Here is a 25,067-nt window from a genome sequence, read left to right as displayed (position 1 = left end):
CAATCCTTTCCCTTGGCAGAGATATGGACCACTGTCAAAGGAAATAACACGGCACTTGATTTCTCTGATCCTGGTGCCCCTTGGGTGGACATCAGCTCACCTCTTGCCCTTTTACTTGACCTGCAGCATCTTCCCTTGCTCCAAAGCAGACCTCTCTTGCACAGCTATTCCCAGGTCCAACGTTCTGCTCCTGGTGGCCTGTAGAGGCCAAGATTGAGGGCACTTTGCAGCCCTTCTCAATTGCCCACACAGTAGTGGGCCATTATGCATGTGCCTAGCAGGGGTCACTCACGCTTGCATTTTCACTCATTCAGTCTGTTTTTGCCTACTGGTAACACATGCATTGGCACAGGATGGCCTGCAGGTACTGGCTTAATACTGCTGCAAAGGACAAGGATCCCACTTCCACTAAGTACCACGTATTCTGTATTGAATGAGCCCCTTCAGCTCTCTGAAGTCCCCTTCTCAATACTCAGGGCTCCCATAATATTAACTCTGCAAGTATTTGCCAGCCTTTTTACGGCAAGGACACCCAGCAAACCAGCCCCCTTACAAGTAGCTGGGAAGTGGTAAAAATCCACTGGTGAACTTCTCAGTGATCACACGAGCATCCGAGCTCCAGATGTAACCTCACATCTAAATCGTTCTGCCACTGCAACCCTCTCAGAAGAGGGTGGCGGGACGGCTGTGGCTCCTGCTTGTGTGTCTGTAATAGATCTCAGTAGGGATCTGGTCATGAAAAACTAGCTCTGGGAAGTGGAACAGCTCTATAATCTTCCACTGGTGAACATGAGCTGCGTAGTTACTTCTCTAAGGTTGGTTCTGGTTATTTCTCATGCTGCTGGAATAGGCCTCTCTTTCCCAACCTAGGGCAAAAGTCCATAATACCACAGAGAGTGAGCTGCAAATGAACCTTTCTCTGAACACTTCTCTGGCTGCATTTCTAACTCTGTGTAAAATGATCCATCCAGACCGAGATTCCCTGGCTCATCAAGGACCAACACCTCAACAGATAACGTCTCAAAGGAACAACAATTAGCCTGAGAAATGACTGTCAAGAGACACACAGTACTACGTCAGGGCACATGCATTACCCTGTTTGCACTCGTATCTGCAGAAGTCAGGCTTTTACAGCGCTCAGCTTTTTCAAGCATGTAACTTCCCTGCAGTTACAGAAAAAGCAAATTATAGCTAAGAGTATTCTCAGTTCCAAAGAGCGTGCCTTGTTCCAGCAGGATCTTCTCTCTTTTACATATACAGAGCTGGCAGAAACTTGTCATTTTACCTTCAGGAGATACTACATTCAAAAACCTTGCAGAAGGAAAACATAATTTTAAAATGTACTTCCAGATTCATGATATATGATATTTCCAAAGTAAAATTTACTCTGAGGCAGTTGGCAGGGTTTGTCTGAGCTGATGTGATTCCTGATAGTTTCACTGCCTGCTCTTCCAAGCTGAGACTGGGTCAAATTGCAGAGTCACGCCAAACCCAGGCAGGTCTGCTGGCCTTGCAGAACTTTATAACTCTACAGACTGCCCTGGGTTGGGGACCCAACAGAGGCAGAAGTCTCGGGTGGCCACCTCACTGAGCACTTTGGCCCGTTGAGGCTGTACGGGTACAGCCAGGGGGCTCGGATGCCAAACACATCACAGAAATCCCAGGGAGATGGAATGTTTAAATGCCATCCCAGTGCACTGAGCTTGGTTACAGGCAGTTCTCCTGTGCCAGCAATTTGAGAAAGACCTTCAGGATCACGAACAGCTTCAGGCTGCTTCAGGCTTCATGAAAGAAGGACAAAACCTTCAAAATAAGAAAATTCAAAGACGAACAAAAATTTGTCCATACAATTCTGTACAATTTCTTCCTAATCAGTCAGCTGGTAACTAGATCATCTGAAGCCCAGAGGATGAAGGAGGTACTCATTATCAGATACACAACCAGGCCATGTTGGCACTGAGAAAAAAAACCTTGATACGAGAGGAAAGAGGTGCAAACAACTTGCATCATCCAACAGGGTTGAGGATGAATGAGACAGCAAGAAGAGATTGATGAACACGAGCAGGAGTCAAGTACAGGGCGAGGGGAGGAGGGCATGCAGGCAGGAGAGATGAGGGTAGGAGAAAGTTGAGGTAGCAATGGTATTACAAGGAAGACAAGCTGTAAACATATTAGAGCTGTGGGAGGAGGTAGAGGACAAGCAAGACAAATGTGGAAGTGGTAGAGCCAGCTAGAACAACAGCATAACTGCTGAGATGGCGCAGAGATGTTGGGGTAGTGGATGAAGAGTAAGGCAATGCATTGGGGGTGAAATACTACTATGAATGGGCACTAAGAAACTACCCAGACATTGTTTTAATATTTCTTTTTTCTGGATCCCTTGGACTGGTCAGAGGTAGATGCTTTGGGACTTGAACAGGCCTTGACTTTTGAGACGCTTTCTTGGAAACAGTTTTCTGAAAGAAAAACAAAACAACAAACCAAAGCCATTAAAAATACTGCAGAGTAAAAATGTGCCCAAGGTACCACATTCTTAAACAAATCAGCCTCTCCTCCCACTTTGATGTCAAAGAGATAGGATATACTGAAGGACTAAGGGAATAAGTTTTAATTTCCATTCTTTCTCCTTCTCCACCTCTTATATCTGTGCGGATTCAGTTGAGAGAGGACACAAGGAAATGCTTTCCCACAACAAACATGCAACCTAAGGAACACCGTGCCACACTCTGTGGGAAAGATCAGTGGGTCAGCAGTGTTCAGATAACTCCTGGAGACAGCAGTAATGTCCTGTGCTATAAACACAAATGGTCTGTGGCCTCTGAGAGTGAAGGGACCTGGAAAACTATTTCTTTTCTACCCCAAAATCAGTGATCCTAAACAGATCTTGACTGTAACAGGGAATACTCACAAGGAAGATGAAACCAATTACAACGATCTCCTAGACATAGACGCTGTGTCATATGTCAAAATCAAACAAAATTACCGTCTTTCAAAAACAGACCACATTCAGCAGTTCTTTCTGTCCCAGTCTAGAGTCATGGTAAAAGCCTCCTTGCTTGGCCTCTGACAGAGAGTCTAGACAAAGCCCTAGGATGTGCCCAGGAGTAGAGGGTCCTGCACTAAACAGGAGATGAATGAGGTGCCCTCAAAGATTGCTTCCTTCACTGAGTCTAAGAGAGGGTTCAGAATATTGATTCTCCTGACCTTGCCCTTCTTTGTGTGTTGCTTCTGGGATGACTTTCTCCAGCTCACTCTCTAGCTCTTTGATTCTCTGCAGAGCTTCTTCCAGCTTCTCTTCAAGACCTTCAGATCTCTCCTCTGCATTCTGAGCACGGATCTCTGTTTCTCTGAAATGCAGAAGCAAAGATAATGATGAAACCTGAAATATAAGCAACTGCTGGCAGGATACCTAAAAGAAAGATTTAGAAAGCTGAAGCATTTAGTAGGATTGACTGACTCTATAAAACACATTTATGGTTTCAGAGAAGGGCATTCTTAAAAGATCTATAAGGGACTTCATGGCATATCTGTGTAAACCCTGCAAGTTGAAGTAACTTTGAAACTCAGTTTGCTATCAAAGGATGAGATGCTGATCTTCATTGTGCAAGGATAAATACAGAGCACAGTCAATTCTATTAGCAAGGCTAATGAGATAGGCTTACCCTGGATAATGCAAGCTCACAGACAAAACAAGAAGTGTGAGGGAATGTAATTCAGAATGCTCAAGCCTACTTAAGCATGGAAGAATTAGCAAACACAAACCTTAATGCAGTTCTGCACGAGCCACTTGGGTGTCCTTTCATTGTGTTCCCCACACTTAGGCACAATATTGCATGGCTGTACTTACAGGCTCCTGGGCACTAGCAAGCCCTGGAAGCACATAGCTGCATTCACATAGCACTCTGGAAGTACTAACGGGACCTGAAGTATTAAGAAGTCTTGCAGAAAACCATCATGAGTACCTCTACAATGTACCTCATGAGTACACAAAATGGAAAATGTGCACACAGATGAAGGAGAGCTGACATGGGTCATGTCTTCAGCTAACATAAATCACAGTCAACGGCCCAAGACAATCAGAATGGAAGGAAACCCAAAATTAAGCCAACAGATATCGGATGAAGCAGAACCTTATCAGAGAGCAGAACAGGCACTTGCCTGGGATGAAACCCTGCCTCGCTCATGCGTCCAGCACAGGACCAGTACTCACAGCAGCTGCACTTGTAGATGTTCCAGCGTTGCCAGAGCTTCAAACTCTTTCTGAGAAAAGGGAGTCGACGACTTGGTAGCAGTCATCTCCCTCTGGTTGGGAAGAGAAAAACCTTCTGTAAGTGAACGTGAAACCAATAATGCTGCATTTCATCTGTGGCATGTGCCTGGTTTGGTGCTGGTGTCTCAGTGCACAGTCACAACACAGACAAGAGCTCAGTATCAGCAAGACATGTAAAATCAGAGGCTAATTCAGGCACTGAAACAATCTTGGCATTAAAAATAGACTAAAATGCTTTTCTGGCTCAGACATAAAAGTCTTACTGGCTCATAGTTTTGTGTTGTTGGTGCATTCACTGGGTTAGAGAGGTTGGAGATGGCTGTAGCCTGACCAGGAGCAAAAAAACCAACAAAATAACATTTTGAGAACAGAAAGAGGCAGCTCCTCACAGCATCCAACAGGCATAAGTCAGTTTTCTTCATCTGAAGAAGACAACCAGGGTTTTTCTGTAAAAATTACTGTTAAAAGGGTCCTACTCTAAGCTTTGGAAGTTAATTGTGATTTCCAGGGATTAATTTCTGAAAAACAAATCAAAGTCCATAAAGAAACACTCCTGTGTCTCCCACTGTCACTCTGCACTATCTGCCCACCTCTAAAGCATGAAGGACAAGGCACACTCAGCAATGCAGCATGCTTAAGGAGTGGGACAATCCAGTGACAGTTTGCTAAAGGTTCACAACTTCTGTGCCTGTAGGCTCCACTCTGGATGACTGATTGGCCAGGGAATGAATGCTAAAGGCAGGCCCCTATGAATTCTGAAGAGCAACTTTACCAAAGAGCACCATCCCAAAGGCAGGGATGTGGCAGTAATGCATGGGTCAGGAGGACAAATTGCGGCTGTGGTAACTGTGCTAATGATTATTTAAAACTGCAAGAAGAGAGGAGTCAGTGAGAACACCGGCACCTTGCACTGCCCCAGCAGGTCTGACACAAGTGTTAAAGAGAGTCTCATAACAGAGTCTGAGTAGACAGCAAAAACCCAGCTCCAAATCTCTGCCAACAGGCTAAAACCATTGGTGCAGTGGAGACTCCTACCCCTGTAACCGAAATGATGTCTGACTTCAGAGACTTCAGGTGGATGTTGGAGTCATGCCCTACATATCTGATCAGGTCTGCAGTAGCTTCATTGTCCTCAGTCAGATAATCCATACCAGCACCTGGCTGCTGCCAAGAGAGAAAAGGAACAAGAAATAGGAGATACTGCTAGCCTAGTGGCATTCAAGGCCATGTTTCATATAGCATACACCAAGCAATAAATAAAAAGGCCCTGCTGGAAAGTAGCATATTGCGGCTACTACAGTCACCTGCATAATAGCAGTTTCCGCCTTTACTTCTGATGTTTCGTCCTCTGTTACGGGTTTCCTATTGCTGTTGGCATCTTCAGCTTCAACCTCGTCCCGAGTTGAAGCAACGATAGTATCCTTAAGTTTAAGTTTCAACTGCAATTCCTGTAAGGCACCGTAAAGATTGGGTTAGTAGCATGCTCCCTTTGTCCATCCAAATAACCTAGGCAAAGCTAGCAGGTCTCCAACTTCCTCTTGCAAATATTTAGACTTGGACTCCAGCCACATAGGAGGTCCTGAGTATGAATATATTTCAAATCACAAATGAATATGCTAATTACTGAACATTACATAAGCAGCCCCACTGTGGCATACCTGCTTTGTATAGGCCATGGCAGGGAGAAGAAGGGAGGCAGCACTGGCTGTGCACTGGAAGTCATGAACAATGTCACTTTGCTTGGGGGTTGAGTTCAGAGCTGATGCAAACAAATTGCTCAAGACAATAAATCTAAATCAATTTCCTCATCATCTGAATTTAACCTCTTTTGTATGAAAGTAGACCAAGACCAGGCCAACCATCTGTAATACACATCTATAATTGTCACAGGCAGTCTCAGATGTCCATCTAACCACATAAAGAATTAAACCAGAAGTTCAGCCTGGTCTCCTGGGCAAGGCAACCACTGTGATTCCAGCCAAAGTCCACCCCAATGGGTGAAGCAAAAGCTATCACACGCCATGGGGAACTGATCTACCAGTGGGGTAAAGCCGTCTAGCTCCACTGAATCTCTGGTTGTGTCACAGACCTGCCCTCCCAAGAAGCACTGTGGTTTTTAATCAGTTTACAGTCATAACACCTCATAGTCCTAGCTGCCGCTTTGAGTGCTAAACCTTCCCTCAAACTGAGCTGTAGCTGCTTCCTTAAGGAAAAGTTTTGAAGCGGATCTTCATTCAGACTGGTTCAACCTAGAACAGCAAATGCAGTCTCTATAATACCTCTGATCCAAAGAGGTTTCTCAATTCTTCTAAATCCAGAAAGGAAACTGGAGTGCCTTTGATCTCTGAAAGGAGAAGACTACATGCTTGAATCCAATTACAGCACTCAGTCTGGGAAGACATAACAGAAAATTATTATTCAGGAATTATTCAGAAGAAAAAAATAGATGTTCTCATATTCATTCAGTCAGTTAAATAATTCCAGTTTTCTGTCTTTATCTGTTCCAGAGACCTATCTGCACCCTTCCATCCTCACCCTACAAAGGAAGATACATTTTTCCAAGCTTTCAGACATGGCATCTGTCACCGGCTAATCACTCCCACCAGCTAATTCCTTCAACAAGCTCCTCCTCAGGCCAGTGCAGAACATCTCTGTCACAGCCACTGCCCCAGCCCATGTGGGGACAAATGAGTGTAAATCCCAGGGGTTAATTTTTTGCTCGCTAAGGTAATGCAGAACAGAAGCACAAGTATTTTCGAACCCTTCAGGAAGGGTCTACATCTCACATTTCCAAAGCACAGGCAAAGCTTGGCTAAACAGTGGTAGCAATTAAGAGCTTTACGTGCAAGTGTAGAATACGCAGGTGGCAGGTGGGTCATCTGCAAAAAATCTCAGTGGTGTCTGCATAAAGGTATATTGCACCAAGTACCTCCAGGAACTCCTAAGCACCACTCAAGTCTGGATGTACATGGCTCTGACAAGCTTTGAACCAGAGGTGAATCTACTGTCACTCATATGAAATAAATCTCACAGGAGAGCACTTACATACATACCCTGAAACAGGGTAAGGAAAATATTAAAACGGAACATGACCTGACCCAGGTTTATCTGCTTTCCAGGACTGTGGAGTCAGTAGGAAACTTGGGGGACCAGGGTAATCCATCGGAGTAGCAGGAGTCTTCCTCCTTCTTGAAACCCTCACATACATTTTTCTTGACCTTTTACAAAGCAAATGCAATCTCATCTACCCCAGACCTAGACAGCTGGAAAGGCAGGCACCTTTTACCTTGATCTTATTCAGCTCCTTCAGCTCAAAATCAGCTTCTGGATCCATCTCAGACCGTTTCTTTCGAACAATGGCACTGACAATCTCATGGCAGGAGCTATAAAGACACAGAATGTCATCAGCCCTGCAGGAGTGCCCTCAAATGCTTTATTCCCTCCCATTGGGAGCCTGTTGCTATCAGCAAGGTACAGGAGTTGTTTGTAGACCTCTGCACTAGAGAAGTCTCCAGAAGAGCATTCCTTGTCTGTTCCACTCACACAACAACCTGCCGAACAGCTTGTCCATGCCAGTGCTGTGCTAACCCACAGAGGACATGTGAGCACAGATCCTGAATCAGGTGGAGGCTTTGCTCCAGGTGAGCTGGACTGCAGACTCACTGCTTGTACTGCCCTTACATCCTCAGGGGTCACCCTCAGGGCTGTGGGCAGAGCCCATGCAATCACAGATGCCAGCACATTTTATAGCAGTACTAGGAATAAAGCAGGCACTACCATTCTCTTAGGTGCTCCTGTCCTATTAGGAACCTACAAATTCCAGTAAGGCCCATTTAGAACCTGGAAAAATATCCAAGAAGAACCAAATTGATGGGATCTCTTGCCATGATCGATCTCTTAGCACACTACGCATTTTTTCTTGAGAAAACCCCTTTAGATGAAATTGAAAATCTCTGCTGATACCTGACTATAGAACCACAGAGATTGCCCATCTCTGCAACCAGCTCTTCAGCTCCATGCTGCAGCTTACAAGCCCTCAGGAGTCTGAGCTCCTCATCCACCTCGGTGTTTGACTCTTGCTGCTGGGGACACTCCCAGGACAAGCGATCTGCTGTCATGTGTCTCAGCAAATTCACCAGCCACAGGGTCAGGTTTCTGTGCAGTTCAGTCACCTGCAAAAAACACCAGAACAAATCTAAACCAGTAATAAATGACTGGTCTTGCCAAGTGGTCTGAAGTCAGTGCATTGCACGTAAGTCAATGTCCTACCTAATTCAATTTGCAAACTGACCTAATGACAGAAACATTTATTTTCACCATTTTTTTCTCCCATATTCATTCCCATTATGAACACGTCTTTTCCTACTATGGATCTATCTTTCTCCCAGTTCTTGTTTAGTATCATATGCTGCTTATCAGCCATGTGGTGCTCTCTCATGTCCAGAATTCAGTGACAAACCAAAAATCATACACCACATTCACAGAACATTTAAAAAATGCATAGTGAGAGCCTCTAGTCTACAATCCTGGGAGAAAGAAGTGAAACCACAGGCAGCTAGCAGCCACAGCAGCTCTCTGAACGGGAAATACCAGTGTTATTCCAGAGGAAATGCTTGCTAAAGATGAAACAATAAAATTGTGTTCATGCACAGTATAGGAGACCTTACAGCTATTTTTAGAGGAGTTCTCTGCTCCTTTGGCTGGAAGACAAAAGCCACAACGCAACTCAAACAGGAAAAATGTGTCGAAAGAGAAACAAGCATTCCTCACAACTGTGCTCTGGCCAGATGGAAACGAAAGGAAAGACTAAATACTAGATATAGTGCTCTTATCCCTAGCAGTTTCAGGCTTGCACTTACTTTTTTGTTAAGATGCATGATGTTTTTCTCAGTCTCATTATTCATGGACAGAACCCATCGCTGAATCATCTGAAAAAACTCTCTAGGTACCACACTGAAAAAAACAAACAGAAATCCAGCAACAAAGTGACCTCTAGTGCAACAGACCCGAGGATCTCCTGTCTCAAAGACACCTCTTGCTGTCCAACTCAAGGAAAACGACATGTTTTAGTACACCTTATGCTGGAAACACGACACAGACTTTTTTGTTAATGCTATAGTAGTGGGCAAACTTGGCATTTGCAAGTAATCTCTTACACATACGGTATGCATATGCTCTGCAAATGATTTATTTCTTGATGATATTTACCATAGACAGTGGAGCACCATGAAGAGGAATAGGCCCCCACAAAACTGACTGTAAATGAATCACATGTTTCAGTTTTTTTTCAAATGTCAAGATTTCCAAAACAGGTGGCAGTTCTGGGGGAGATGGTGATGTTCCAGGAGCGCTATTGAAGCCACCAGCTGTTTCCACATACATTGCCAAATCAAAGCAAATGAAAGGCAGTCGCCAATCATTTTAATACTTCAGCTGATCACATTTATCCCACTGCCAGTTTCCTGTGCCAGGGTCCCCACAAAAGAACGTTTCTGTTTTCTTACGAGTGTAGTTTAATGTACAAGGCCAGCCCGGACACAATTAACACCTCTGTCCTTACGGGAAATGCGGTTTCTTATCACTCCCAGCTTCATGCAACTGGCTGGAGCCTATGCAGCTCATCACTGCATCCACCTGGGCAAGCCACGCAGGAATCTTGTGATAAAATGCCTGCAGGTCAGCTTCGTGCATGCCGGAACCTCGCTTCAGCTTTTGCACCTTGAATAACCAGTCTTCCATACTTCTCACCAAGGCTGTCAAAAACCTAGCTGTGCCTGCAGGGGAAGAAAATACAGACTTTTAATTACAATTCTTTCAGCCAACAAAAACAAAGTTGAATTCAGAGAGGGATGCCAAAGGGGATGAACAGCCTATGTGGGAACTGGCTACACTTAGGATTAAGAATGAGCTGCTTAGTAAGCACTGAATTCAAAGCAACCTGAAAGAAAATGGGCTTGATTTGAAGCCCTGACTTTCCCTCTTGTCTTGGCAGATGCGGCTGCCTCATTGCATAAAGGCTTAATGTAATTCTCTTTAAAACAGCTTTGCAGTTACAACTTGATTCTTCAAAGATGTAGGTGATACAGTATGCACAGATGTGCAAAATGCCTGGACAAGGTCATAAATTACTTGTTCATTCACTCATCTGGCATGTGCTGATGGATATTCTCTGTTGGGGAATATGCTTGAAATGTAATAATGCTTGCTATTGACATCCAATGTTTAAGCTTTCTTTAAATCCTGGCCTCTGCAACATCTTGTAGCAAAGATGGCACGTTAAACACACGGAGGTGATGACAATTTTTTTAGTATTTTAATGATTTTGATGCATGGTGCAGTTTCCCCACTGTACAGCTGTGGGGTAGAGCTGGTTAACTTCTCCTCTGGATTGGGAGAAGTGCCATGAAGCAGCGTTGGGATGTGCAGACTGGTAAGAAAAGAAAGTTACCCTTTGTAGGGTGGAGCCTTTCAGAGTACACTATGGGAGCCCCACAACCAGGCATTAATTTCTAATGACCAGGAGGGCAAGAAGAAGTAGTAGGAATGATATTATTTACATTTTCCTGCCATGCAGCATCAGCTTAAGAGCAAAGAAGAAAAGAGGTGGGTCCCAGAAGGGCATGCAATGGGGGAGAACAGTCATTTCTGATTGCTTATGTGTGATTTGGCCCTATTAGGCCTTATACAGTGTTCTGGATCCTTATTATATAGTGGCTTCCTTTGGGAAGGCTGGCTGTGTCATTGCATTTATCTTATAAACTTAATCAAGTCCCCAGCAAAAGAGAAGACCTAACTGGAGAGGTCACTCTAGTCCCAAGTGCCAATTTTGGAATCAAAAGCATCTTATTCTCACAATGAAGGAAAGCTGTGAAGGCTTTAAGAGGTGGTAAAGGAAGACTAAGCAAAGACCTTAAGCCAAACCTTATAAATTTCATATAAGTCCTCTCTTATATCTTCTGTCTAAAACAATCTCATATCTCATTGTTCTCTCTGCATCTCTAATCCTTGTCATCAAATACTAAATCCTTTGTATTTCTGGCACATGCTACTTGAGATAAGGTAATCAGATCTTGCAAGATAATAAATACTTCAGGTAACTGAGAAATACTTCAGGTAACTGAGTGCAGTAACCGGTGCCTTACAGGTCAAAATCACCATGTTATCAGTATTGTCTCTTACCTATCCTTTATAATCTCTTCAATTTTCACTGTTTCTTACCAAAGATGCAATGTAAAGAGAATGGATTCCTTGTATTTTCCACTTAAAGGCCATTACATTACAATGTAAAAATTAATCCAAGCCATTCAAAATACACTGCCTTGTACGGATCAAGAGAATACCTTTCCTGTGGTCCAGTTCCCAAAGCCTTTGTTAAAATAAGCAAAAAATCCCTTTTTCTGGACTTTACTGGCTGAAACAATTTTGGATCGGATGTCTGCGCTGCGCTGCCTAGCCCTTTGTTCAGATCATGACTAAGTATCGAGGCTTCTGACAATCTGCTGTTAACTTTTTGCCGTGCTGGTATCTGGACAATTATGGCCCCATTCCTTCTTCTTTCTCTCACTTTCTAACAAGAACTACCGGGAATATTTAATTCCTTTAGCTGTCTCTTAGGATGGACAGACTTATCATTCTATCTTGGCTCCTTTAGTAGCCTGAAATATAACATGTAGCATAAGGTAATGTAGGGAAAAGCACAGGATAACCCAGAGTGAAAGAATAAGATGACAGTACAAGAAACAGCTTAGCAAATATGAGTAGCAGTTCCAGACAACACAGGCTCAGTTTAGTTTTATTCTGCTAAAAGAAAATAAGATGATTCAAAAAACAGAGATGAAAGAATTCTGAAATCAGAAATGAGTCAAGGTCTGGCAGAGGCAAAGGTTGAGAAGGTTAGTTGCAAATTACCCAACAAGTTTTTGTTATCTTACACAGGACATGATAGCCTTATATCAGCAAAGAAAACATTTATTTCCATACTTTATTGTCAGGATAATTCAATACCTAGATTAAGATAACTTTGCATTAGTGATAAGGTAATAAAAAAAAGTATTACCCTCTGAGACAGTGTTATCTGGTTAATGATCTCCAAAGTGATGTTTTACTTTGCATTTTAAACATCCATTCTTTCCTTTTACATTTATTTTCTTTTCCATAAATTATCCAAATAATCACAAACCGCCCACACTCCCTGTTAACATAACACATGACTTCCCTGTGTCATGTCTGCATTGCATGTTCTTTGAACTGTATCACGTTTAAAATTTCAGATACTCTTTCTGCGTGTGGCTGTGGGTCAAGTTTCTTGGAGTTTATCCCTTGAATGCTCTCGATTCCCAATACCTATCTGGGGGTCAGACTTCAGCTTTGGAAAAAGCCAGTACAGATTATGTCAACTGTCCTTTATTACCTGCTATTTTCCTGGCATCCCCAAGGAAAGATTGAACTGCAAAACTGGCCATTCCTTACCATTGTTCCCACTTATCCTTATATTGTATTGGTGGTAGAGTTCACACGCCCTTTGGTTTATTTCTTCCAGGGCAGCGTGCTGTGGAGGCAATGCTCCAGCAAAGTCTCGGTGTCGATTCAGCACTGTTTGTCCCAGCTCCGTCCAGTGCTCCTGCAGGCTAGCAGTACTCCTGAGACTTTCGGCCTTTCTTAGATGCACCTCCCCTTCATACTGCTCTAAGTCTTCTTTTAGCATCTGAAAGAAAAGTAGCAAGCTTGCCATGCCCCCCAAAATTGGGCTACCCCTTGGCTGCAGCAGAGAGGTGATGGAAATCAGGTAAGAGAAGTGTGAGGAATCCATCAGCATAAAGACGTCACAGTGAGTAGATAGAACAATATGTTGGAAACTTATTGGTGACAATTCTGACCACTTCTGTGGATTAATATCATTTATCAGTCACCAGAGCTGTCGGTCAGACAGTGCTCAAATGCGTGACTAAGTTTAATGCACTGACTGAACTATGGTATTGGTCAATTATAACTTCTCATGTATAGACTCTAACCTTAAGCTTCAGGACAAAAGATTTGAGCTGATGTGTTTTCATTCACATTTGTGATGGGCATAGATGCTCGCTGGGGCTCAGCTAATGTGGTAGTTTGCTAAGCAGATACCACTTGATAATATGTCCAACCCCCCAAAATCTTACATTTATCAAGCTCTTGATATCTTGTAGGATTTCATCCAGTAGCTTTTCATTCATCGGAGAGGAGCTAAAGCAGTGGGAAAGAAGGGATGAGAGCTGAGAGAAAAAATTCCTTTAGTAGCCAACGCAAAACCAAGAGTCGAGATAGATATTCTATGCATACTAAGTTTGTGATACAAATTGTAACTTGAAAGACAACTAAAAGCCACTAGGCTCTACTCAACCAGAGATTTTTTTTCCTCTCACTCAACATAACACAAACACTGGGTGTCAGTTAAAATATATTTCCAGCAAAGATGAAAATCAAATTCAAGCACATATTGAAAATTCAGATATTAACTCTATGATTGAAATCTATAAAGTGATACTTTTTGTTAATGCACACACTGTGTATATTTCTGCCTTTTGTACTTGCATTTATGCTTTGTTTTATTTAACATATCACATTGAACTAAAAAAAGCCTGCAAAATATAATCACCTTCACATACAAAATGACTTTGGATTTGAAATATCACATGTCTTGAAGTCTCATGTATCTGTACATGAGAGAACTGAATGCTCTATTGAAGCATTAATGCATTTGCATTCAAGTTAAAATGAACCAAACTAAATAGAAGAATTCTGTTATAGCACTGACAGCTGCAAAAAGGACACTCTGGTTCACAGCAGGAGTGTACAATCCTTGCTCCACTGAATTCAACCACAGACCCACTGCATCACGGAGTTACTGTTATGGACCTGATTATCAAAACACGTATGTTGAGCAGGAAAGTAGAGCAGTGATGTATGTGCACCCTGCACCAAATCTCGCCGCATCTGAGAGTCCATGCATGCTTTGCACCAGGCTGGTGAGACCTACTGTCACAAGGCAAAGGTTGAGGGAGTTGACTGCTACCCCCGGTCCCTCTGGGCCACTCACGAGTCTCTGCAACGGTAGCACTGAAGCCACTTGTTTAAGCTGCTGCAGACAATTTGCAGTTTCCTGTGGCTGGACTCCTCAGAACGCTCTATTTCTGCTCCAACATGACCCAACCTCTCCCTGAACTGCTCGGTCTCTTCCTGCAGATCAGCCAGGTCTCCCGTGTCCTGCAGGCATTGGGCAAGAGGGTGGGAAAAGGGACTGTTGTTGTGATTGTTCTGATCTGAGTCGGAGGAATTCTCCCTTTGGCCTAGCTATTTTGAGATATGTACATATCAGAGATCTGGGAAATGTCTGTAATTCCACAGCACAGCCCTCACAAACCCTTTGAGACAGGACTAGGGTGGCTTACCCTCCCAAGCATGCCAGAACTGAGCGCTTGACTCCTTGTTGCTTGTATGCTACCAAGAGATCGTGCAGCCCCATAACTATGAGGCCAAAATTACACTAGCCTGGATCTGTTTTGGTGTTATGGATATGGAACGGGGAGAGGGAATAAAGCCAACAAAAAAAAGGGGGAAATGTGGGAAAAAAGAAAATTCTGAGGTAGAGAAAAGGAGACATGGAATAAAGAGAGAAAAGCAGAGAGTGAACACATTCAAATTTTAATGCTCATTTGAAACTAGATGAAGATTTGAAAGTTCAAATAACAGCCAAAGTACCAAATGCTTTAACTGAGAACCAGAGCGCTACATAAACCACCTTGAACAGGTACCCATCCCAGGCAAGTCCCTACCTTTGAGGCCAAGAGGACTATGAAATGCCTGAGAACGTTGGTCAGCATCTTTCCACTGACATGGAGCCTGCGAACGAATATGAGCTGGTTTCTGTCTACTATCTGAAAAAAAAGATTATTATTATTTGCCCTGTTTTCTCCAGAGAGGAGAGACATTAACACAGGAGCTTTGCCATCAATGAAATGGAGCTCAAGCAGTTGGGTCCACTTTCCTTACAAATAAAATTCTGATCTCCTGGACAGCCCCAGAAGTTCTGCTAACAGATTTTAAACTTAAATGGGATAAAGTAGGAGATCGCAAAGGGGGACACACAAACAAGGAAGCACAGGATTAACCAAGAATGATATTTTGTGAGGAAGTGTATGGAATCTGGATACAATATTCTAAATTATAAGGAATAGGAAACTTTTTGGTCAAACCCGTTGCTGAATGGAAAGATTCATTCACAGAAGTTCCTCCTGCACGGAACCTGGAGATTTGTACAAAAAATGCTGTGCGAATTAACTGGTTTCCATTTAAAAAAAAACCAAACATGTGTGAAAAATACAACAGATCTCAGGAAATGAGGTCAGGGCAGGTGTGAGATGTGTTACTGCCCAATTGTACAGAACAAAAATGTTCTTTGGGTTGAAATCTGCTCTTGGAACAAGGCTGCTAGCTTTGATGTTTCATACCTTGCAGCACATCACAGATCTCAGGCACCTACCTTCAGAGCCAGGTCATATGCAGCTGAGCTCCAAATGTCTCTCTCTTGGGCTAGCAGCAGAACTTGCTCTTCCAGTCGTCTTCTCTGTAGCTCATATAACTCCCGATACTCTTCCAAAAGTCTAGAAGAAAAGACAATGAAATATGCTCACCTGTTTCTCATTCACATTTACTGTCCTTCTCCAAGTTCCTGAAGCTTTTTCTTAGACATTTCCTCTCCCTCCTTCCTTCCTCAGTTCCCGCACAGCCTGTAAATCCACAGGTCCTTTTCCCCAAGCGCCTACAGCACCTTTCTGTTGATATTCCCATTGTGGCATGGATTCAGTATGAATACAAATCTCTGTAAGTGAATCTGTGTGCCTAAGCACTCACCACAACTCTGATACCAGCCACCTAAATCCCTGATTTCTTAGGTATCTGAAGATGTCCACAGACCAAAAGTTCAGAGATGCAGGCTCTGCTTCACTATGATGAACTCACCAGCTGTGAATGTGGGGTGAAGAAAAGGGAATGCCAGCACCTGAGCAATAAATGCAACTTTCATGACTTAAAACTAGAAACGTTTTCAACATCTTTCTATCTCTTTGAGGGGTTTAGCATTTATAGCAAAATAATGGCATTTTTCATAAACAGCCAGGCTCTCTTCTGCAGAAGGAAATCAGCCCTCACTTCTCCGTCCCAACAACATCAAGAGAATGAAACCAGCATGCTGCAAAAATCTCCCAACATCAACTTTGAAAGCAACTTACTTTGCATTCACCTTAGCCTCCCACATGTCTGCGGCTAGCTCCTCTTGGGCTTTTTCTGCTTCTTTGGTCACCTTGCGGTCATGTTCTCGTACCTCACGCAGCTCACTGAAACAGCAGGGAACAGACTCATTGCAACTTAGCCTAACCCAAAATTCTCTTAATCTGGCAGACACAGGCTGGTGGGCCCTACACTATCATGCAGGGCTCTCTTCCTCCAACACAATCATCTCAGTTTGGGGGTGAAAGGCATCTTGAAGACCTCCTCTTCCCATGAACACACATTGCTCCAGCAACCCTTTTCTGCAGTCCCGCACCAACCAGCCTCCAGTGTGCTAAGGAAAGGAGGTGGCTTTGACATTATTTGGCACTAAGAGGGTTCAGTGAGAGTGCGAAGAGGCTCGAGTGTGGTCCCTGTAGTTCTGCTTCAAATTGTAACACTATCTTCCTGCTCCTATGGGAGGAAGATTAGAAAACCAAACAAAATCAATGGACTAAGCCTAGGGCATAGAGATAATTTCTTAGGATCAGGCAGGACTCAGACCTGGCCAGTTGTCCTACAGATTCTTTAAAATAGAGTAGTTCTTCTGTAATATGTCTGTCGACCAACTGCTGTGCCATCATTTTTTTGTAGAGGGTCTTCATCTGTTCAGGAATCCGCTCCAGGAGACCCACGTACCTCTGCCTGCAGTAAAAAGAGTGAGAAAGGATATTTACCTGAGAGTGTAGATTTCTCTTACCCCACCTGAAGGTGCTTTCCTTTCACTGCAGAGGAAGCTAGAAGGCAATCTTTTGAGTGTTTAGACCGGGGATCTTAAACATTCTGGAACAATTTAATTGCTACAAGTAGTGGTAAATCTGAGCATGGGATCACTGGCCGTGAGGGAAGTACCAGCTCTTCTATGTGTGAAAACTTCCACTGAATGTCACACCAGTAAGGTGCCCACACTGTCAAGTATGGTGACAGTACCACCAACTTCAAGCTCCAGGTTACCTAACAGAGGCTCGTTAGTCCCAGTTGTTAACTAGGCAGGGAAATCCTATTTCACTCCTGGCATCAGCTCCCATGCCAATTACCTCATGACAGGCGAGCTTTGCTGAGCAAGGACATGAGGACAATCTGCAATAGCTAATTCTGCTCCCTAGAGAACACTGCCATAAATCAAGACAGGGATTAAGGGTGGTTGGCTAATGATGACCTGAGCTTTGAAAGCAGCTGTCCTCTCTCCACACAGTCCACGCTGACCTGACGAATCAGCTCATGGAAAACGATGTTGTAGATGTTCTGCTCCGCCTTCATCAGCTCCAGCGCATTGTGCAGCTGGAAAAACAGGCAAGAAAAATCACATCTTTGCAGAGCCTGGCAAGCCTACTCCTTTAACAACAGAGGTTAGCACAGATCTCTCACTTCTTCTGAGGGAGGTTTCCCTCTAAGGACAAAACACTACTAAAGGTATAAAGAAGGGAAAGAGCCATCACAGCCATGCATTCACAGGTTCGTTTTCGAACATGTTATGCACTATCCTAACTACCGTTCTGTCAACATCATGGGAGCTTTTCTGCTAATTCCAGTTGGAGTTCCTGCTGAGGCAATGCTTTACATTTTTCAAAAATCCTTCCCCATCCATTTAAACCTTCTCCATTACTGTGCGAGACTGACAGAAAATGAGGCCAAGCAAGGTACAGATGTTCTTTGACATCTGCTTTTTAGGTGTATGAAGGTTTCCAATAGCCCACTTTGTAACACAGCAGCCTCTCTCCCAACGAAGAGATGAGACAGCTACTGCCTTCATTCCTCCATAGTAATAATGCCAAATGCATTCCTTTCTGGCATTTTTTTCCCAGAAATGTAACTTCCTGCACCAGCAAGCTAACTCTGTTCTTCGTGGATCAGATTAAGATGAACAGAAGCTCAGGAGAGGAAATCTACAGGACCTACAGACAGCTGGCTTGGGCAGAAACTAGCTGCTAGGAGGCACCTTAAGCACAGCAGGGGAGAACAGGGTGTTATTTTTGTGGGTACAAGAAAGTTTTTTGGGTACAAATGAGTTATCCACCTGTGAAGGTCCTGTTACTCTGATTAGCTTGTCTACTCCAGCTTTTTCCAACATGCTGTCCATCACCTCCATCAGCTGAATGACCTCTAACCTCCCAGAAGGTTTCCTGACAGACCAGAAGGAGACACATCATTATTCTGCATAGCATATTGTGGTATTTTCCCAGGAAATGAAATTCAAACAGCTGTTTTTTCCAACAACAACTTCATGCAGGGAGGTACTTACATGGATGGGAACAGCCGTAGGTTTTTTTCGCGGTCTTCAAGCAGTGTTGTGTATTTACTGAAATGAACACAAACATTAGAACTTGAATCCTTCCAGTGCTAGCTACAGGATCCCACTCTCTCCCTCAATCTCTTTGTCCCATGTACAAGCTGATGAAAGTTGGAGAGGCAGAGAAAGGTCTACAGGGTTGTTTTTCAGTGGCAGCATCCAGAGCCAATATGTAAGAATTGGACCTCCTGCAGCTGTTCCCCCAGCTGGAGCTACTTCTTCTTGTACTAACGACACAAATCTTGTACGAAATTTCTTCCCTTAAGCCCTCTCACAGTACTTGACTAAGAAGTGACCAATGGATTTAAAAGTTACTGGTGGGGCCAGAAGAGCACCACATAGCCGCATCACACCCACACAGAGACTGATCACAGGAGACCATCAAAATAAGATGATGGTGTTCTGTTACATCATGTTGGCAAAGAAGCTGTGAGGATTTAACTCCTAATCTTAGTATTTTAATCCTTAAACAATGAGAAAGAATCTCCTTTAAATTTAGTAAGTTGGCTGGAGAGTCCAAGGGAAGTCTCAGTAGCTTTTCTGGGCAAGGCCTGGTAAATTTAATTCAAAACTCACAGCCTGGGGGGGAAAAAAAAAAAAACAATCACAAACACCCCCCGCCCCCTCCCCGAGTGGTCAGATTCAAGATGCTAGCAGGTCTATACAAGCATAAAGTGAGAGTAAGAGCTACCCAGAGCTTGCCCAGCTTTGTGGAAAAAAGCAATTCTAAAAGAAAAACAGATAAACTAATCAAAATTAAAAATAAAAAGAAAGAAGCCACAGCAAAAAACTTCCAAAAGTTGCCTCAAGGGATCAAACCAGACTTCAGCTTCTTCAGCTTCTACATTCATGGCCAACTACTGACCCCTCCCTGAGAAGCAGTACTAGTGTTCGGGAAATTCCCTGTCAGCCACCCCGAACCAGCAGGGACAAAGAAAAGCAGGGTGACCTTGCTCTGCAGGGTTATCTGTAGCCTGGTCGTTAGCATGGGGTTTGCACAACCTCCCTTTTGTACTCTCCCCCTTCCCAAGGGCAAGAGGTGTATTTGGGCAGCGTCCTCAGCCTCTCATCACTTTATCAATCCCTCTGCTCTGAACACTTGAGGGCAAACCCTTGTAAACCAGAAATCACTCACTCATCGAAGTACTTCAAGGGCAAAACTCCCCTGTTCTTCACGACGTGAAATTCCTTGGGGATCAGACTATCTGCTAGGGTTGCTTGCTAGGGATGGAGAAGAGAGAGAGCATGAAACATCAGCATAGAAGACATAAACAAACTCCCGGTTCCTTCACAAAGAGGAGACAGGTTTGCCCGCTGGGAGAAGGAAGCTGAAGTAGTGGTTTTTCACGCTGCTTTTCCCTTTCCCGTTCCACCCACCCAGAGCCCGACAGAAACAATCTACGTCTGAAAGCAGATTGAAACGACTAACACTGAACTGCATCGGGGGAGCGGGGGCTCTGCCAGGGAACCTGATGAGTTTTAGGACCAGGGTAATGTCAAGGGACATGCATGAGGACCTCTCTTCTCCCAGGTAGTGATACACAGAAAAACACCTGAACGGCAGCACTCACGGGGGTACATGGGACTGTTCCACGGCTCCCTCTCCAGTCCCGACAACTCTCAGTAAAAGACCTTCTGCCAGTCATTGCTTTCTTAGCTTCTTGGCCAGTCGCCATGTCACACAGGTAAGAGACATCCCTGAAATGGAGGGGAAGAGCTCGTTCACTGCCCCACCCCGCAGGCAGCCCCCCGTCCCCTTACTGCCAGCCCACGCCATGTGCGGGTTTGTTCTGCTCAGCCCGGGGCCAGGCTCGCGGACCAGGACTTCCCTGGGCCAAAAAAGACAGACGAGATCATGGTTTTTAGGCAGATTAACCTTGCATTGCCTATTCATTTTTCATGTCTGCCAATGTCCTATCGCATGCATATCCAACCTCTGATAAAGAGCAAAACATCTCTCACTTCCTAGTGCCATTAAGCATCACTTATTTACAAAGAAGTGTAAAGCTATTCCCTGCTAAGTCCATTAAAGCCAGAAGAACTGCTTTTCTTAATCATGGATCACAGAGCATCCCTGCCAGCCTGGCATCCTTTGGAAGGATAGGTCCAAGAATTGCTTATTTAGCAACTCATTTATTTATTATTCCCTCAAAACTCTCCAGCCTGAACTCAGATGGGGCAGCTGGTGCATTGATCCAGCCGCATTAGGCAGCACAGCCACCTACCATAAAAAAAGACCAAGGGAGAGGTCTAGGTCCGTGTTCCCAGCTCTAACGTCTTTCCATCGCACTCGGCTCCTTATCCCTTCTTTGCTTACCTTCCAGCGCCCGTCAAACTGACAGGGTTGTCTGTCAGGTGTCTGAACTTGCTCCGACGATTAGGATAATGCCAAAGCCGATCTGGGGGTTGCAGGCAGCCCTGCAGACAAGGCACACATGGCTGTCACTTCTTCGCAAGAAAGATCTCGAGGAGTGGGAGAGATTAGGGTGGCTGTCTAAACAAGCTCTGCATCGTTATTTCTGTCTTTGGGCCAAAGAAGCCGGTATGGACAAAACAGCCTCTCCAAGGGCATCACAGCAGCACCAGGGTGCAAGCACTTTTTGTAGGCATTGGAAGATGACATTTTGGATCTGCATCAAATGGCTCGATGAGAAAAGCAATGTAAGATAAATTTATTTTATGAGGTGGGCACACTTTCCTTTTGCCCAGGGAATGAACACACGCCCCCAGCGAAGAGACTGTTCTGGACAGAAAATGGGAGAAGACGGAAACACACTCACCCTGAAGCCCATTGGGGTTCTGGTGGTTTGAGGGGACCGTAAGTACTCTGGGCTGTAGAGAGAACTGCTCGCGCAGGTCAGGCTTCGGAAAACCTCTTCTGGAACAAAACTATGCTCCAGGGAGGAAGAAACAGGCCTGATGTGGTCAAGCATCCTTGAGGTATGACCCCTCAGCTTGTGGATCTCTGGAAGATATCACACCAGAACCATTTCAACAGCATTTATTCTGCTGGTGAAAGAGAAAGCAAAACCGATGATAAAATGCAGAGCTGAGAAAAACAAGATGTCTTACCCCAAAACAGCACCAACTCGATCTAATCCATTACCCCAAAACAGGATCAACTACCTAAACCACAGGCAGCTAATCCCATTTTTAGCAGTTGTTCGACCTCAAAGCCTAAAACAACAGCTACCTTCTAACTATGGGAGATAAAGCACTGGTCGCACAACTGCACGAAACTATGGGGTACGCAAATGCCAAGGGATGCTGTAAACAGCTAAAGTTTGCATGTTTCTGCGAAGCCATTTCCCTTCTTGGGAGCAGTCAGCTTTCTGCAAAGCTATGAATTCCCTTAAAATATCAGCAATTGCCTAAATAAAGGCAATAAACTTAATGCCAAGAAGCATTCCACTGTTCAAGGGAAACTGGAAGGACGGACAGCAAGACATACAACCGCCACAGCCTCCAGCTCGGTCCTACCTGACCGGTCCTCACCAACACAGCCTGCCCGCCAGATTCCACTCCATTTCCTCCCATCAGCTTTTGGTCCAGGAACTGGCGCTCCAGTTGTGGGCATGGTGAAGGTTTCTTTTATGTTAATGCTTAGCCAAGGAAATTTGCAGTAACAAATGATCTGGAAACAGAATTAAACCCACGTTTTGTACTTCTCAGGGTTAACAGCTTATTTTATTATTTTTTGTGAAGAAAACCCCTTTACACCTGACACGAGGTACATCAGCTAGGAAGAAGCCCCTGACGCTTTGCTACATCCTCCACAGGGATGCTTGTTTTTCCATCTACAAACTGCACTAAGAGCAACTGCTTCTTTTATACATTTAACAGGGCAAGAAATTTAATTCGATTTTAATTTCTCCAATTATTACCACCTTTTCTTCTCAGCAATATCTTACTAATGAAAAAAATATTTCCACTAGTTTTTTTAATGTCCACAAATTCTCAACTGAAGCCTTTTTTTCCCCCCCACTAGTCTTGCCCATATATATTGTTCTTTATAAATGCTCTTAAGTATTAAAACTTTTTGTCCTCCTTAGCAGCTCTATCGTTGTGTACCATGGTTTCCAATTAGGTTAACTACATTTTTTTGCCTTCAGATATACAGTGATGGGTGCAGGTATCATCTATGAGGAATCTTGCCAGGTAGTTTCTTGGAAAGAAAACACAAAAATTTGCTAAAAACATCTGACAGAAGAAAACTTTTTTTTTTCCCCCTTTAAGAACTCTGGCAGTACATGATATTCCCATCAGAAAGGATGGGAAGATTAATGACACTGTTCTGTAGCAGCTACAGTTTAAGACGACAGGCAAGACTTGACTTTCGAGCATGTGGTACACAGCTGGAGAATATCACATGAAGTTCTTGGCACACAAACCCTTTTCAGGGCCAAAATAAAGGCAGAAATCACCAACTCTCTATATATTTGGCAGTTGCTCCAATTTAATATGCATTAAATTGGGAAAGGTTAGAAACTCCGGTCTGGTCCAAGAGCTATCAGCTCCTTCCCTGCGCTCCTCTCCAGCCCTTCCAAGGACATCCTCTCCTCTACCAAAGATGTGATGGCCAATACGGTGACTATAAAACTACATAAAACCCTGACTCATCGTAGCTGGTGTTCAGTTCTGATGTTTCCTGCTTCTTTTTAAGACCTGAAGAAGGGCTTGTGTAGAAGTTTCTTCCTACACGCCCAGAGAAGGGGATCTCCTCCCTGCCCTCCAGGCTTGGCTCTGCCACAGCATGGCTGTTCCATCCCTCTCCCCACCTTGCCCTTGGAAAGGAGGAGACTCACAGCCCCATCCAGGAGGCACAGGCAGCCCTAGGCCACCCCACACCTGCTGGCTTGCAGCCCCCAGACCCCCAAGGTAGGCCACTTCCCCATTCCCCAGAGCAGCAGATGGGTTCTGCATACCTGCTGTGCAGCTCCTCTGTGGCTCCATCGCCCCGGAAACACAAGGCTCTCCCCACATTCTGGAAGACTCCCTCCCTCCCCAGCCCCAGCTCTTCTCCGCACAGCAACCACCTACCCAGGAGAGCAACCCCACGTGTCTTACGCTGCCCCCAGCCCCACTCCCCTATGCCCTATTGCAACCCACCCCCCCAAATCAGGAGCCTCAGAGAAGAAAAAGGCCAAGGCGATTTTTTTTTTTCCTCCCTTGATAGCAAAATATATTTCAACTGCTGTAATATAGTAGATTATGAACAGCTCTTCGGCGTGACAGAAGACTGTACAGGCTGCATATGTGGAACCGCTGGTGCCAGCGCCCGGGCGCACAGGGCACCAGCTGCTGGGCTGTATTCTGCCTGTGCCACCTCTCCCCTGCTGCTGCAGGTGAAGGGGCAGCCATGGCTTCTCGGCCCCAGCTGCAAGCACAGGGAGCAGAGTCGAGGCTGAGCTCGGCTGGCTCGGAGGTACCGCAGTGACTCGGCTCATAATCCCGATGCCGCAGAGCATGTGGGCTTGCTCCCAGCTCCCGCTGGACTGCTGTCCTTCCAGCCTGTCCACGTTCAGAAGGTGGATGCTCAAACAGTTCCGTTTTCCTTTAGCAGGTGGGCTGACTCACATCAGCCATGCTGTTTCAGATTAAAAAAATACATCAGGATTTCCCCCCCTCCCACCATAGCACGTAGCACAGGCTTTATTTACTCAGACGGCTGTCACGGGATAGCATACAGTTAGCAGCTCAGATGCAGGACTGCTTCACCTCTGAAGGCTGGAAGCTAAATATCCCAACAGAAAGGATGTACTAGGCGTGAAGACTCTGCACAGGTTCAGTCTTCCTGAGAACAAACTGTTAACTGCATGAAAACCGGGACACATTTCACCATATTAATACTGATTTTTGTGATGTTACTGAGCAAGGAGCTGCAGCTGTATTGGCTGCCATTCCAAAGCAGGAGGCTTCCCATCTCAGCACTGAGTTACCATGGAATTAAGCTGCAAAATTCTTGTGTTGGAAAGAACCACAGAAACAGTGTATACTATTATTAAGAACTTGTAAAAGGGCACATTCTCATCATTGACCAGAACACCATGCTGCCACAGCCTAAGAAATCTCAAACATAGTATAATTAACCCTAATTAAACAAGCAATGTGCAAAAGACTTAGAATTTCGCCTCCAGTACTCTTGAGGAAAATGAAAATAAGCCCACATTCAAAAGCAATTTAAAAAAACCCATGAAATTGAAAGCA

At 44.4% G+C, this 25,067-nt stretch overlaps 1 protein-coding gene across 1 annotated transcript; it reads right to left on the bottom strand.

Annotated features, from left to right (window-relative positions):
- Positions 1 to 3,145: 3,145 nt before the first annotated feature.
- AXDND1 (axonemal dynein light chain domain containing 1) lies at positions 3,146 to 23,813 on the bottom strand (the record flags this gene model as incomplete). The annotated part of the gene is made up of 23 exons (XM_082002729.1): positions 3,146 to 3,347; positions 4,211 to 4,302; positions 5,306 to 5,434; positions 5,575 to 5,718; positions 6,550 to 6,660; positions 7,557 to 7,653; positions 8,234 to 8,442; positions 9,130 to 9,223; positions 9,831 to 10,044; positions 12,614 to 12,635; positions 12,726 to 13,028; positions 13,426 to 13,489; positions 14,457 to 14,509; positions 15,079 to 15,180; positions 15,786 to 15,906; positions 16,534 to 16,638; positions 17,075 to 17,215; positions 17,730 to 17,851; positions 18,588 to 18,693; positions 18,813 to 18,869; positions 19,996 to 20,081; positions 21,641 to 21,825; positions 23,786 to 23,813. 23 exons carry the CDS (start codon positions 23,811 to 23,813, stop codon positions 3,146 to 3,148), a joined length of 2,787 nt encoding a protein of 928 aa, XP_081858855.1.
- Positions 23,814 to 25,067: the final 1,254 nt, after the last annotated feature.

This window comes from Phaethon aethereus (genome assembly GCF_964289735.1).
Source record: "Phaethon aethereus genome assembly, chromosome: 8".
Taxonomy (NCBI): domain Eukaryota; kingdom Metazoa; phylum Chordata; class Aves; order Phaethontiformes; family Phaethontidae; genus Phaethon; species Phaethon aethereus.
This window is presented reverse-complemented; position numbering and strand designations above follow the sequence as displayed.